Below are 16,436 nucleotides of genomic sequence, written 5' to 3'. Positions count from 1 at the left end.
GTTGCCCAGTATTCCAACATGACCCCGAACACACATCCAAGATGAGCACTGCCTTGCTAAAGAAGCTGAGGACAAAGGTAATGGACTGGCCAAGCATGTCTCCAGACCTAAGCCCTATTGAGCATCTGTGGGGCATCCTCAAACAGAAGGTGGAAGAGGGTAAGGTCTCTAACATCCACCAGCTCTGTGATGTCCTCATGGAGGAGTGGAAGAGGACTCCAGTGGTAACCTGTGAAGCTCTCGTGAACTCCATGCCCGAGAGGGTTAAGGCAGTGCCGGAAAATAATGGTGGCCACACAAAATATTGACACTTTGGACCCAATTTGGACATTTTCACTTAGGGGTGTACTCACTTTTGTTGTCAGCAGTTTCGACATTAATGGCTGTGTGTTGAGTTATTTTGAGGGGACAGCAAATTTGCACTGTTATACAAGCTTTACACTCACTACTTTACATTGTAGCAAAGTGTCATTGTTCAGTGTTGTCACATATGTCAAATATAAAATAAAATATTTACAAAAATATGAGGGGGTGTACTCACTTTTAGGAGATACTGTATATGTGTAGATAGATAGATAGATAGATAGATAGATAGATAGATAGATAGATAGATAGATAGATAGATAGATAGATAGATAGATAGATAGATAGATAGAGAGACAGACAGACAGACAGACAGACAGACAGACAGACACCAAAACTATAATATATGAAGTAGCTGTGAAAATTAAATAAATTGGAACATGATTTGCTGGAAGATTGGTCAAAGCAGTGGAGCATTCAATGTTTCTAAAAGTAAAATAATGCACCTAGGGAAAAAGAATCCCCTGAGAGAGTACAACATTGGGGGTACAGTGTTAGCCAGCCCTACAAAAGAAAAAGTTTTGGGGGGTACTTATTTCAGATGAGTGCAAAATGAGCAAACAGTGTGACCAGGCAATGGGGAAAGCAAATAGAATTCTAGGATGCATCACTAGAGGGATCACCAGCAGGAGGAATGAGGTTCTGATTCCCCTATATAGATCTTTAGTGAGACCCTATTTACAATACTCTGTCTAGTTCTGGAGACCACACTTACAGAAAGATATTGATAAAATAGAATGAGTCCAGAGAAAATGGTGAAAGGCCTAGGGGATAAAACATATCGAGAGCGACTTAAGGAACTTAATATGTACAGACTGGAGGAAAGAAGGGAAAGGGGAGATATGACTGAAACCTTTAAAAACTTTAAGAGGATGAATAAGGCTCAGAAGGGCATTTTTTTCAATATGAAACCAAAATAAAAAATACAGGGATATGACCTCAAGCTAACTGGAGGGAAGTTCAAAACTAATCTTAGAAAGTAGTAATTTACTGAAAGGGTAGTTGATGCTTACCACCTCATCAGTGAAGCATGGTGGTGGTAGTGTCATGGCGTGGGCATGTATGGCTGCCAATGGAATTGGTTCTCTTGTATTTATTGATGATGTGACTGCTGACAAAAGCAGCAGGATGAATTCTGAAGTGTTTTGGGCAATATTATCTGCTCATATTCAGCCAAATGCTTCAGAACTCATTGGGCGGCACTTCACAGTGCAGATGGACAATGACCCGAAGCATACTGCGAATGCAACCAAAGAGTTTGAAAGTGAAAAACCAAAGAAGTGAAATTTTATGCAATGGCCAAGTCAATCGCCTGACCTGAATCTGATTGAGCATGCATTTCACTTGCTGAAGACAAAACTGAAGGGAAAAGGCCCCAAGAACAAGCAGGAAATGAAGACAGTTGCAGTAGAGGCCTGGCAGAGCATCACCAGGGATGAAACCCAGCGTCTGGTGAGGTCTATGCTTTCCAGACTTCAGGCTGTAATTGACTGCAAAGGATTTGCAACCAAGTATTGAAAAGTGAAAGTTTGATTTATGATTGTTAATCTGTCCCATTACTTTTGGTCCCTTAAAAAGTGGGAGGCACATATACAAACTGTTGGAATTCCTACATCGTTCACCTGATTTGGATGTAAATACCCTCAAATTAAAGCTGAAAGTCTGCAGTTAAAGCACATCTTGTTTGTTTCATTTCAAATCCATTGCGGTGGTCTATAGAGCCAAAAAGATTAGAATTGCGTTGATGTCCCAACATTTTTGGACCTGACTGTAGCTCCTCAAAAAAAAGTTCCAACTATCTTGTGAAGGATTTTCTGTTATGACCACTCCATATCCATAAATCTCTCCATAAATCTCTATTTCTCACCTATGTACATTTAACACTAAGCGTGTACATTTTGGAAAGCTGGGTGATCTAAATTTCATGAGAATGCACTGCATAGCAGCACATTTTGGGGGATTTTTTTGTCTGCTGTGGTTGTATTTGAAACTAGTCCTGCTGTATCACAAGCAGAGGTTTTCAGTTTACCAGATGTAAAGTCAGTAAAGTCTGGATGGAAAATTGTATTTCATGTATTTAATTAATTAATGTCCCCTGTATGTATCTTATGGTTAAACTTCTAGTTTGCCTAAAGAACATCTTTAATATATGTCAAATTTAAATCATTTTCTTTTTTCTTTTACAGTATAGAGAATCCTTATACAGTTTCATGGTTGATGTATCAGTTTTTCTTGGTGCCAACAAAACAAGGGCAGAAATTGATATGAAAGCTTTGATTGACCTGGAAACAAAACTTGCTCAGGTAAGTCATCATAAAACAAGCTTCATAAAGTATTTCTTCTATAGCCAAAATACTGTAAAGAATTCCTAAAGTGTATGTATTATTTTAGAAAGAATAGAGAAGTGTTATGCCTGTCCTTGTAAACATTCTCATTGAAACAGAAACTATTGAGAATTCCAAAATTGTACAGTTGTCACCACAGAACAGTGGGTTAGGGGAAATCCTCTAATGGGACACATGTTCTAGTGACAACCGGATAAGAAAGTATTTCCCTTTCTGGAAGTGAAGGCAGATCTCCCCAGTGGGACACAAACAGCAGAAAAAAACAGACAGGAGTAGTATCTATTCCCAACTCTATTCAAAACAACAAAAAAAGAGTTTTGGCTATCCATACACTTTAAAAACAGACAAGCATGGCCAGATTGATTATGTATATTACCTTTATACTTAGATTGCGTCTAATGATGCAGCTGTCCCCTCTGGCTCTAAGCCCAAGAAATTAGCGATTACATGACCGCTGATCGCTCAGTTCTTGGGTCAGCACTGTCAACCACCACTCTCTGCTCAGACCTCCAGCACTCATTGGGGGGCTGGGCTGGAGTGGCTCGTTCAGCCTCTCAGCAGATCATTAAAGGCAGAGCCAGCTGCCAATCAGGCATCTGGGTGGATCCCAAAATTATTGACAGTATCCTTTCAGAGCCTGGAGCAGCTCAGTGACCTCGGTGGACAGCAGATTTTAGCCCACTGTCGGCTGATTCTGGGTAACAGGAGAACACAAGTAAGTGCACTCCTCTGACACACAAGAGAAGTATGACCATAAAACCTTTGGCCTTACTTCTCTTTTAAATTGTATCTTGAATGCACTAAACCAGAACTTAAATAACTCCTTTCTATTTGAAGAGTGCTGCTGTCACACTATCATCTACCAAAAGCTGAAATATTGTTTTCGGGTGGATTAACCCTTTAAGTGATCTCACTCATTCCTCAGTGTCACTAAAAACAGGGGATTTTTGTAGGCTAATGTCCATACAGATTCAAACACTTTTGTCAGAGGTGTATACCAACGCATTTAATCATTTTTAAAGAATCCATAATTGGATTAAATTGTGTTTTTAATACCTGCCTGGAGTTAAAATTAATTTGCAGTTCAGGAATTCCTATTTATAAACTGGTTTTAAAAGATAATAAGAAACATTTGGAGAGATACTGATTCTGTATGAAAAGCTAGTCTGCTAAAGACATAGAAAAATACATTAATTAGAGGTCACTCAGGAAAAATAAATTGAACTGTACCTCCTCCTTCATAAGAATATAATAACACATTTTATGCCCATAAGTGCCTTCTTATGTTCCTCTTATGAGTCTAGATCCCAATTAGTCTGGTTTTCATGCTCCAGAAGGCAAGTGTAAAGCCTAGATTCATTTGCAATGTGTTTAAGATGTGAAAAAGTATACATGTAACAGGTCATTTTGGGATCAGCATATTTATAGTATATTTTTTTAATGAATATTTTAGCTCTCATACTATGGAGGCAGAGGCGTAACTAGAGCCTTCAGGGCCCCGATGCAAGAAACCATGAAGGGCCCCCCCAGATCCCTGGCCGGGGCCCTTCCCTTCAAGCCCAGGGCTCTTCCCACTAATCCTGGGGCTCTTTATTCTCGTTGCATGGCCTTTTATTACGGTCCCGCAGCAGGATCCTTTCACAAGTTCTGCAGTGGGCTCCCTTCCTGCAATCTTGGGGCCTCCCCACAGTGGTGCAATGCCAGGGCCCGGTCGCAAGTGTGACTTTTGCAATCCTGGAAGTTCACCCACTGGTTTGCTACTGGGCCCCCTGGAGCATGGGGCCCGGTAGCAATCGCAACCCCTGCAACCCCTGTAGTTACGCCCCTGTATGGAGGTCATCCTCATTTTGCTTGTCCTCCTCTCAGCACATATTCTCTGCAGCAGGACGTAATTGGCTTAATGCTTATATTTCATAGTAGTTGTAAATTTAAAGTTGATTGTACAAAAGTTTGTACAGATTGAGTGTAGCATGCCTACACCTATATGCAGCAGTCTCCATGTCCATAGCCAAATCATAGACTGTTCCAATCTGATGGTGTTAAAACATCTTTTACCTTCCAAATTTTCTTATTTGCCCATCACTATGATGGGCTGCCAACGAATTAATAGTGATGTACACAAACAGGATGGGGTAAGCAAACTGTTGTAGGTATTTGTAGGCATCTCTAGGTACCTGCACCTCATACAGTGGGGAAAACAATTATTTGATCCCCTGCAGATTTTGTAAGTTTGCCCATTTACAAAGAAATGACAGGTCTATAATTTTTTACAATAGGTGTATTTTAAATGATGGAGACAGAAAAATCCAGAAAAAAGAATCCAGGAAAAAAAAAAAACACATAAAACAAATGTTATTAATTAAGTTGCAATTCAGTGAGTAAAATAAGTATTTGATCCCCAAGCTAAACATGACTTAGGACTTAGGTGGAGAAACCCTTGTTGGCAAGCACAGAGGTAAGACGTTTCTTGCAGTTGGTTACCAGGTTTGCACACATCTCAGGAGGGATTTTGGTCTACCCTTCTTTACAGATCTTCTCTAAATCCTTAAGGTTTCTTGACTGTTGCTTGGCAAATGGAAGTTTCAGCTCCCTCTATAAAATTTCTATAGGATTAAGTTCTGAAGACTGACCACTCCTGGACCCTAATGTGCTTCTTCTTGAGCCACTCCTTTGTTGCCTTGGCGGTATGTTTTGGGTTATTGTCATGCTGAAAGACTCATTCTTTACCCATCTTCAGTGTTCTGGCTAAGGAAAGAAGCTTCTAACCCAAGATTTGACAATACATGGCCCCATCCATTGGCCCCTCAATGCGGCAAAGTCGGCCTGTACCTTTAGCAGAGAAACAGCCCCAAACCATTATGTTTCCACCTCTGTGCTTGACTGTAGAGATGGTTTTCCCCACTGTACCTGTTAACAGCTTTTTGATAGCCATATAATTTTGTATGAATGAATACATTTCCATTTTCTAATTTTTCATTCTTATATTGTTATTGTTTTTAATAAACAAAAAAATCACATACAAAAGCAATAACAAACATTCATTAGCTTCTTTCCCCCCAATTCTCTCCAACCCTCCCCATATCCCACTTAAAATTATATTACTCAACCACACATTTTAGATATTCTCTATCTCGGGTGCCAGACCAGGAGTTTCTAAGCATGCTTTCCATATTTTTTCAAATCTTTTTGTCTCTCCTCTTCTTATATAAGCCAGTTTTTCTCTCATTATTATATTAATAACCATTCTCAGCCAATCTGTAATATATGGTGGTTCAGATTTTATCCATTTCCCTGTAATAGCTTTTCTAGCTTGATATTGGCATCTTAAGACTGCTGCTCGCTTAGCCCCATAACCCACTCCCTGCTCCATGTACCCCAATACATATAGTACCGGATCTAATTGTAAATTTATTTCAGATACTGAGTATATTCTATCCAGCACCTCCTTTCAGTACCTACGTAGCTTGGGGCATCTCCATAGCATACGGATCAGATCCCCAACTGCCGTTTTACATCTGGGGCAGGATGAAACCGATAACCCCCCCCCTGAAAACAATCTTTTTGGCATATAATATGTGTTCTATGTAGTATATAAAACTGTGTGAGCTTTTGGGTTGCTAAGAGGCATAATATATCTATTGAGGTTACTATATCATCCCATTGTGCATCTGTTAATTTCCCCACATCCTCCTCCCATTTTACTCTACTAAATAGTTGAGAATCTTCATCCAGTACCTTTATCTGTATATTTTTATAAAATTTAGAGATCAACCCCTTTAAAGATGTAGCCACTATCAGATTTTTCAAAAATAGGATTTTACTCCATTCTAATCATCTTTCCTTAAATTGTGTGGACAGCGCATGCCTCAATTGTAGATACATGTAAAAATCTCTATTCAAGAGCCCAAATTCCTCTTTCAGCTCCTGAAATGTCCTCAATATCCCTGCCTTATATATTTGCGATAATCTTATCACTCCCTTCTGTTGCCAGTTACTAAAATTATCCAGTCCTATAAGCTCAATAGGGGTATATTCTGTAAATCCTGAGTACTAAAATATTGATCTTGATATATTCCATACCTTCCACAACAACTTTGCCGATAAACACTGACCCCCCCCCCCCCCCAGCTTGCTTCTAGTGCCTCTATAAGCGATGTACGTGGGGAATAGACCAACAAGACTCGTGAGCTTTAGCAGGTGGTATCACTGCCTATTTGTTGTAGCTTGGCTGCCAAGAAATAGCTCTATAGATGGGGAACGACCAAACCCCCATCTCTCAGCAACTGTAGTACTTGCAGACAAACTCTAGCCTGCCCCTTCCTCCAGATCAGTTTCCAGAAAAGACCCTCCAATTTCTTAAACCACACTTCAGGGATCCATATTGGAGAATTATGCAAAATAAATAACAGTTGAGGCAGCCATATAATTTTAATCAGACTGCAACAACCCACTACTGATAAGGGAAGGCAGCTCCACGTTCCACACGTTGTTCTAAATGCTTTTATTAAGGGTTCTAGATTTTTCAGTACATAGAGCTTAGGATCAACTGTTATAATTATTCCCAAGTATTTAAAACTCTTTACTACTTGCATGTGTCTAGTGCTCTCTGGCAGTTCTCACTCCAACACATCCACTGGAAGAAGAATATATTTCTCCCAGTTGATGGAGAGCCCTGAGAACAAACCAAATCCTTTCACAATATCTATTGCTGCAATCAATGAATGGTTTGTATCCTCTAAAAGAAGGAAATCATAGGCATATAGCAAAATCTTTTTCTCCTCTTTCCCTCTCTAAATTCTCTTAAAGCTTTCCCTGTTCTAATGGCTTTGGGCAAAGGTTCCATCCCCTGCCTTGTCCCTCGGAATAACTGGAAGTATTCCGAGGATCTTCCACTGATTTTCACCTTCACCCTTGGTCCAGCATACAACAATTTAGTCCAATTTATGAAGGTGGGACCAACATTAAATCACGACAGCTTGCCAGAAGTAGTTCCACTCAATGCTATCAAATGCTTTGACAGCATCGAGGGACAATATGGCTCGTGATCCCAACTTTTCTGATGGAATATGTAGGTTTTAAAATAGTCTCCTAACATTTAACAATGTTGATTTGCCTGGATTAAATCCACATTGATGAGGATGAATTGTAGTATGGATTATTTTGCCTAATCTAATAGCTAATACTTTCGCCAATAATTAAACGTCTGCACAAAGCAAAGAGCTTAGTCTATATGATGCAGGTTGAGTTAGATCTTTCCCTTCTTTTGGTATTACTATAATTGTAGCCTCTGTCATTGACTCTGGTAGTTATCCTTTTTCCATTGCCTCATTCAGCACCTGCAGTAGCTCTGGCAACATTATCTCTCCATATTCCCTATATATCTCATTTGGCAATCCATCTTGCCCTGGAGCTTTATGGTTTGCTGATTCCTTTACTGCCTCTCGCAGCTCTTCAATAGTAATAGGCATTTCTGATGATGCCCTATCTACCTCTGAGAGCTACGGGATAGGCAGACCCTGTATGAAATCTCCCATTTCTCTACTTTCCTCCTCTACCTTGGACCTATGTAACTCTGAATAATAACCTATTTTTCTTTTTAGATATACTCTCCTAATAAAATTCCAATGTGCCTGGCTTATTATCTATTTTTCCTTCTATACCAAATAAGTGAGTCTGCTTTTTCTGTCCTTATTTAAAAAAAAAAAAAAGGCACCCTCTCCCTCCGCAAAAACACCCTTGGGGGTATTGATTGTGGTCCCATACTCCACTCGTGTAAATACCAGGATTCCTTCTTATAAAAATACCTTGTCAGTGTCAAAAATACCTGTGACTCTCTAAACAACTACACTCTTAAATCATAACTTTAATCCAATGGTCCCATATGAAAAAAAATATTACTAAACCAATATAAGACCCCTTGTGTCCCCATCTTAAGATTTGTACCTCTTGTCTCAGGATTTACATAGACCGCTCATTTCTTTCTAACCAGGCTGTGGCTGTGGCAGGTGTATCAAAAAATGTAACCACTCCTTGTGCTGCGACTCTCAGTTGCACCAGATATAACATAGCGTACTATATATTTAACTGCCGCCTCTTGATATCTATAAATCTCACCTTTCTCTGTACCTCTGCAGAGAAATTTGGGAAGAATGAGATTTTTACCCCATTAAACCTGATTTCCTTCATTTCTATTGCTTTTCTCAATATTATTTCCCTGTCCTTAAAAAAAGAAGATTCATGATCACTAGTCTTGGGATCCCTTCCAAGGTAGGGGTTCTCATTGGGAATCTATGAGCCCTTTCTTGGCAAAAAATGGGGACAGTTCTTGTTTCCCAAACACCTCCAAAGCCATTTTTCCAAGGCATTTTTCTGGCAATCCAATTATGCAAATATTATTCCTCCTCAGTCTATTTTCCAAATCTTTTAGTTTATCGCTTTGTTTCGCAACTGTTCCCTTTAATAACTCAATTTCTTGTTTCATCCTCAAATCCAATCCAATCCACTGACTCTGCTTTCCAGCTCCGTGGTGAGTTCCCGTACCTTTTGTAAATCATGCCTGAAGAATGACATTTCCCTCTTTTATACATTTTAACTGATCTATCATTTCTGATATGGTAGATTTACATCCCTTTACTACTGTTAGCACCTCTCTTAATGATGGCTCCTCTGTCACTGAAGCCTCTGAGACAGGGTGATAGGGTGATCCCCCTGCAATCGGGGTAGAGGATGTTGAACCCATTTTGGAGGGCTTACTGCTTGAACTTAACCCCTTAAAAGTTGCAGAAGGTGACAGAGATATCTTAGGTTGCGACCCTTTCACATTGTTTTGAGGTGGATTGTGTGCAAACCGTTCCAGTTTGACTGCTGCTTTCTTACTTTTTTCATTTACTGTTCATTGGGGCTGGGAGCTAGAGGCCTCCTGCAGCCCTGATGTATCTACCTTCTTCCTTGTCATTGCTTCTAGCCTTGTGTTTCAAGTATTATACTAGATAACGGCCTTGTTGCTAGGCGTCTTGACTTACTCCAAACTTCTTTAAACACAGATTAAAGCAATGAAAAATAAAAAAAGAAAGAGAAAATTAGTTTAATTTATCTGTGTAATTTCTAAGTTCAGTCCAGGAATCCAGATGGTCCAGGAGTCAGTTAGTCAAAAAGCATTCTGCAAACCAGAACAGGGCTAGTGAAGGGTTAATAGCAGCCCAAAAGTACTTTTAGGGAGTTTCAGTCAAAATCTCCAGGTAATCACAGAGAGTTCTTCCAAATCAGGAGAGGAACAATTGAAACAGGCAAAGAGCAGGGGGTGGGGGGTGGGAGTAAAGTGGAGGAGTGCCTAAGGGAATTGAGGAAAGCCGAAGCCCATCGGCAGAAGCTTACCGGAGCCGATAAGGGCTGAGGAGAATCCAGAGACCGTGCTCGTCCTTCACAATACGGTGCCGCCTCCCCCATCTACCATTAGACGGTCTCCCCTCCTCCTCTCCAGGCAGCACGCCGCACCCAGGAGCCACTAAAGGATGCCCCAACTGCCGCCACTAACACGGCCAGGATGGACCCTGACAGAAGACCTCTCTCCTCGCATGCACCAGCCTCCAAGACACCGCTCCTCCATGCGCTCTCCTGTGTCCCTGCTTACTCTCAGCACTTGCCGGTCAGCCCGCCAGGATGTAGGAGCACAGTTGAGTCATGTGCGCTGCTCAAATCAGCACTGAACCACTCCATCCTTTTTTAAATTCATGATGTGGTTGAATACTTTATATATGTGAAATTAATGTTAAAGAAGCATAACTTTTGTGCAACTTATTATTATATTACTTTTAAAGGTTGATTATGAATAATAAATTATAAGAATGTGTACTGTGATAAAAATAAAGCTTCCACCTTAGCTTTGAGCTGATGTCAGGTTTCTGCCAAACCAGGGCTGTAGGCAAATCTACTGACTGCACCAAATCCACCATGTTTTTAGCAAGTAGTCAAAGTCAGAGGAGCTGCGCAATGGCTGGTCTAGACAGGACTACACTCATTCAGTAGCTGAGGGTTGTATTCACACTATGTTTATAATCGATATTGTTCATTGTTCATTTATAACATTGTTTACATTCAGACTTTTCTTTTTATTTTACAGATAACTGTACCTCATGAAAACAGGACAAGCGAATCCATGTACAATAAAATGAACATCTCAGAATTGAGCGCTATGATCCCACAGGTCTATTTCTATATGTGATTTTTATTGTATTTTTTAAATTATAGTTTATTCTGTTTGTTCCTTTTAACAGATTTATTTATATACAGTATATATAATATTGTTTGATATAGCGAATTACTAAAATTGGGGATCATTTGGGAAATCTGACAATATTAAAGCAAAAAAGAATAGAGCAGGTGCATTTATACATTTAAGGTAAATACTACATCCTTAACCACTTGCCGACCGAGCGCCGCAGCTTTACTGTGGCAGGCTGGCTCGGCTGTGTGAACAGACCTAGTACTACTAGTCGCGCGCGTAGTGCTGGGGGGCAAGCGCTCCCGCCCCCAGTAGGCAGTGGGGATGCCGATGCACGGGGCTGGTGGCACCGATTGCCGCCGGCCACCCACAATCACTCCACTGCTGAGTGTTTACAACAGCTGACCGTTCTTCTCTCTGAAATGATCACAGAGCACCTGTGATCCTTCTTTATAGGATCACAGGTCTCTATGGTCATTTTTACAAGCCCCTCCCCCCAAAGTTTGTAAACACTCCCCTAGGCTTACATGTAACCCTTTGATCACCCACTAGGTTAACCCCTTCCCTGCCAATGTCATTAATACAGTAACAGTGCATATTTTTAGCACTGATTACTGTAGTAATGTCATCGGCCCCCCTAAAAGCATCAAAAAGGTGCGTTAGGGGTCCGATCTGTCTGCCACAATGTCACAGTCCTGCTTAAAATGGCAGAATACCACCATTACTAGTTAAAAAAAAATAAATAAATTAAAATGACATAAATCTTTCCCCTAGTTTGTAGACGCAATAACTTTTGCACAAACCAATCAAAATACCCTTATTGCGATTTTGTTTACCAAAAATATGCAGTAGAATACAAATTGGCCTAAAAGGATGTAAAAATTGATTTAAAAATGTTTTTTTTGGGGAATGTTATATAGCAGAACGTGAAAAATATTGTTTTTTTCCAGAAATATCGCTCTTTTTTTGTTTATAGCGCAAAAAATAAAAATCACAGAGGTGATCAAATACCACCAAAAGAAAGCTCTATTTGTGGGGAAAAAAAGACATCAATTTTATTTCAGTACAGCGTCGCATGACAAAGCAAATTTTCCGTTAAATTAATGCAGTCCTGAATCGCAAAAAAATGGCTTGGTCATTAAGGGGGCAAATCCTTTCGGTCCAGAACTGGTTAATAAGTTATTGCAGCGGGAATATTATTATTTTTTATTAACCCTGACATTGACACAAGATAATTGACAGAGACTAGGACAGATAGTCAAACTCTGACAATAAAGGACATGAGAGATGTTGACATATATACATTGACAGGCATTTATAGATACAAGAACCAGCGGCAGCCATTCCATAAGGGGGGGCAGGGTTCCAATTAGAGCCTGAGGCTCTAATTGGCTTCAAGAAGGTTAGACTTGGGACGCAGAGCACTGCACCCCGAACTGACCCATCAGTATTCGCTATTGTCTCCTGGCTTCTCCTCCTGGCCAATCAGGACAAGAGGCAGATCTTAAGACCGGATTAGCCAGGAGGAGAAGTTAGGGAAAGCCTCGACTGTTGATGGGGTGAGTGCGGACGTGGTGGGGGGTTTGTTTGCCGCCCCCCCCAAAAAAAAAATTGAGCACCAGCCACCACTGACAACAACCACTGGTAACCAGTCTGACGAGCATGCACATAACAATATACAGTAACTGTATAATCTCTGTGCTATCTTCTTTGGATTTACCAATGACTATACCTGTCCATACATGGATCTAAATTCACCCTCATCAGGGACTGGCCCAATTTTGATCCATGTGTCGCCACTGTGGTTGACCTGAAGTCGATCTACTGTTTGACTACTGTTCAACTGCCCTGCTGGATAAAAGCTGCTCAATCAAAGCTGCAGGCAATAGGCAACAGGCAATAGTACTGTAGCAAATTAAATATAATTTAATTAAGGATAATTTGATAAAGCTATGCAGGCCAAGAGAAATTATGGTGTGGAGGGTAGGGCAACCCACAACAGTCATTTTTTAGCGTACTGTAATCTGATCAGTTATGAGATTATTTTTGATTGCCACGGATTACTGCACTATGCATATCACCCTTGTGATTTGATGTTTACCAAGTTTGTTCTTGTTGAATCTACCTACCAATAATAAGCCATTTGGAGGACACAGTGGGACCAAAAAAGATTTTAGGAACTAGGCATTGAAATGCATGAAGGTAAAAAAGCCTTGAGCCTTTAGAACCACTTTAGGAACAATAAAATGATTGCAGTATCACTTGAATTGTTGTGGGTTTCACTATTGCATGTCAAAAAGCATAGTTTGAAAAAAAAAAAGACCTCTAAATAAAACATGAGTTAATTGCTTGAATTTTTCTGTTTTTACAGTTTGATTGGTTAAGCTACTTGAAGAAAGTCATTGACTTCAAGGTGCATCCACATCTTAAAGATATTGATTCATCAGAAAATGTGATTGTTCGAGTACCAGAATATTTTAAAGAATTGTTTAAGATACTAGAATCTGAAGACAAGAGGTATGTCTTTCTTGTTTAGTAAAAAAAAATATCACGAATGCATTTGTTAAAGTACACCAGGCAGTTGGTCAGAAATACTAAATTGATTTCATCAGGCTTTTTTACCCACAATTCTTTAGTACCCTAAACTACCTCCAGAAGTGGCTAGGAGTAGATTGAGAAGGGGCAGTGGTGGATTTGTCCCCTGCTTGATGGTGGCTGCATAGTTATGGCTTCAATGTAACTCACTAGTGTGGGACCAACGGCCAATACTAACTGACAACCATTGTGAAGGAGCTCTGCACCTGCCATCAATGTATGTGGAAACATTTTCAACTGACCCTGCAAAAGATCAATACCGTTTTCACTGTCTACCTTTATTTTTTTGTCCATCATTAATATTTGTTACATTTTGTATTATTAATATTTGTTACATTTTGTATCGTTAATATTTGTTACATTTCATGATTATGACTGAAAACATGTTCGGTGTAAAATATTCCAGGTATGCGCATTCCTTTATTTTTTCTTATATCTTCAACTTACTATTTTTGTTATCAGTAGATAAAATCATTTTTTAGTGCCAGTTCACACTATAGCGTGTGCGGCGATCGCATGTAATATCGGAGCGCACTGCTCCTTCATTACATGCGATCGGATGTGCAGTGCGAATTCAGCCATACACTTTGTATGGCTAAATTCGCACCGCACCCACACAAAAGTCTCACATGACCCTTTTTTTCAGCCGCATCGGGATCGGATCGCACAGTGGTTCACACTTGTGCGATCCGATCCTGTGCGAACTGTCAGATCGCACTGCGATATGCGATCAAACTGGGGGTGTCGTTAACATTTAATTGACACCCCCTGCGTATCGCATATGGCAGTGTGAACTACCAGATGTGCGTTTGCGATACGGGAACAGGCTGCGAATTCGCAGCCTTCCCGCATCGCACAAGTGTGACCCGGCACTTAGGGGTTCTCTGAGACCTAAAACTAATTTCAGGGCTTTTCCCTTGGTGTAAGAGGCAAGAAAGATTGGATTTCATTATTACAATGTAGGCTCTGCATGTATCTTTAAATGTCTTCAGTTGCATCCTTAGAGCACCCCAAGTCCTAGGCCTCAAATATTTGAATGTCAATGCTTCTTAGTATATCTGATAAGTGGTTTGCCCCATTTGCCACCCATAGTCTCATCAGAATGGGCAGTCAGTAGCTCTCAGGACATTCTTTTTTTTTTCCAAATCATGTTTTTTATTTCCTAATCAAATTTCACATAAGCAACTCAATGAGTGAAATTAAGAGTTTCTGCTTCAGCAAATTTCTCTGCAAAATCATTTTAACTGAAATCACCATGATTATTGTTAGAGATGAATATGGAGTGGCCTATCTTTTTTTTTTTCAATACATTTTTATTAAAATTTCAACACAGGTAAGAATACAGCAGTAGTCTACAAATATCCACCAGAGTAAAAATTTAACATAAACAGACAAAAAAAAAGAAGAAACAACAATGTCAAAGATATATAGTACCAAAGCAGGGCGTATACATAGAATGTACTGAGAGAGATTAATATTTATATATTTCAGAAAGGCGTGAACATAAGGTCAAGTATTAAGCCAAATTACCCATTGTTTCCAGCTCTCAGGACATTCTTGAAGACATTTCAAGGTCATGCAGCAATCCTGACAAATTGTCAGATGTACTTCAGGGATTATATGTAAATATAAAATATCACTTCAATTGATCTTGAAGATAAACTTTGAGAATTACTAAAAAATGTACCCTGGCAGTGGGGTCTCCCTGTGCTGCAAGGGTTAAATGCTCATTAGGTATAGTGACATTTTTATATTATACCTCTCGCATCTGTGCAACTGGTGCCCCCAAGCCTTCTTTAAGGCTGTCCAGACCACAGTGGCACAATGATGTCATCAACTACAATGCATGGCCTGTAAAGGAGGAGAGCTCCAGTGCATGCCATTGCAAGGAGTGAAATATACGTATTACACCTTCTTCTTCATCCCCTGCAGTTAAGCATATGATCCTTCAGTGTAGGGGGGAGGGGCACTGCAAGTGTAGTTTTTTTATGTAATTTCTTTAGTTGAACTATAATATATAGTATGCGTTTGTCTGCTTTAAGCTGGCCATTCATGGATTGAAATTTGGCAAGTTCAATGGGGACCAGCAACATTTAGATCCATGTATGGGCAGAGATATTGTACAGAAGTCAATCTACTGATTGACTTCTGTACAACTGCCCTGTTGAATTTTCTCTGTGTGATCAGTGCTTCAGGCTATAATGTATTCTGGCGGTGCTGCAGGCTATGGTGTATTCTGGGGAAGTCTCCCTTCTGTCAGAATATAAAGGCTCAGTGGGGGAGGATGCCCCCTGTTCACCTCAAATGTGTGGATGGGGAATTAAAGTGGATGTAAAGCTGATTCATGAAATTTGACGTAAGCACATATATCTATAGTGTTTTCTTATCTTTCTCCATAGCCTTAAGTCCCGTGTCTTTCTGCTGCTCCATTCTTCTGTTATCAGCATGATAACTTCTGACAAGTTCTCTGACAACCGAGATAAAACTAGCTTGAAATTTGTGTCGGGGTGAGTGCTCTAAATAAATTAGCAGAGAGCTGGTCTATTCATAGCACAGCTCTGCACATTTCTTCCTTCGTCTGCCTATGTGGAGTGGGGGTGTGTGCCTTTCCTCCAATCAGCTGTCACACTGTGTATGCCAAGAATTCACACCCAGTGCTGAACAGGAAGAAAAAATCTCTAACATTGGTGTAGTGGTTAGCACTTTCACCTAGCAGCAAGAGGGTCGCTGGTTCGAATCCCAACCACGACACTACCTGCCTGGAGTTTGCATGTTCTCCCTGTGACTGCGTGGGTTTCCTCCGGGTACTCCGGTTTTCTCACACACTCCAAAGACATGCTGGTAGGTTAATTGGATCCTGTATAAAATTGGCCCTACTATGTATGTATGAATGTGAGTTAGGGACCTTAGAT

The 16,436-nt window shown here is 40.2% G+C and overlaps 1 protein-coding gene across 1 annotated transcript in view; it reads left to right on the top strand.

The window, feature by feature from the left end:
• PHEX (phosphate regulating endopeptidase X-linked) overlaps positions 1 to 16,436 on the top strand; it is a 309,157-nt gene that overhangs the window by 151,173 nt on the left and 141,548 nt on the right. Inside the window, exons 7-9 of the mRNA XM_082245817.1 lie at positions 2,550 to 2,666; positions 10,828 to 10,911; positions 13,301 to 13,446. Of these exons, the coding sequence (XP_082101943.1) occupies positions 2,550 to 2,666; positions 10,828 to 10,911; positions 13,301 to 13,446 (347 nt within the window). The remainder of the gene's footprint in view (positions 1 to 2,549; positions 2,667 to 10,827; positions 10,912 to 13,300; positions 13,447 to 16,436) is intronic.

Source organism: Pelophylax lessonae (assembly GCF_965119305.1).
Source record: "Pelophylax lessonae genome assembly, chromosome: 2".
In the NCBI taxonomy this organism is placed as follows: Eukaryota; Metazoa; Chordata; class Amphibia; order Anura; family Ranidae; genus Pelophylax; species Pelophylax lessonae.
This window is presented reverse-complemented; position numbering and strand designations above follow the sequence as displayed.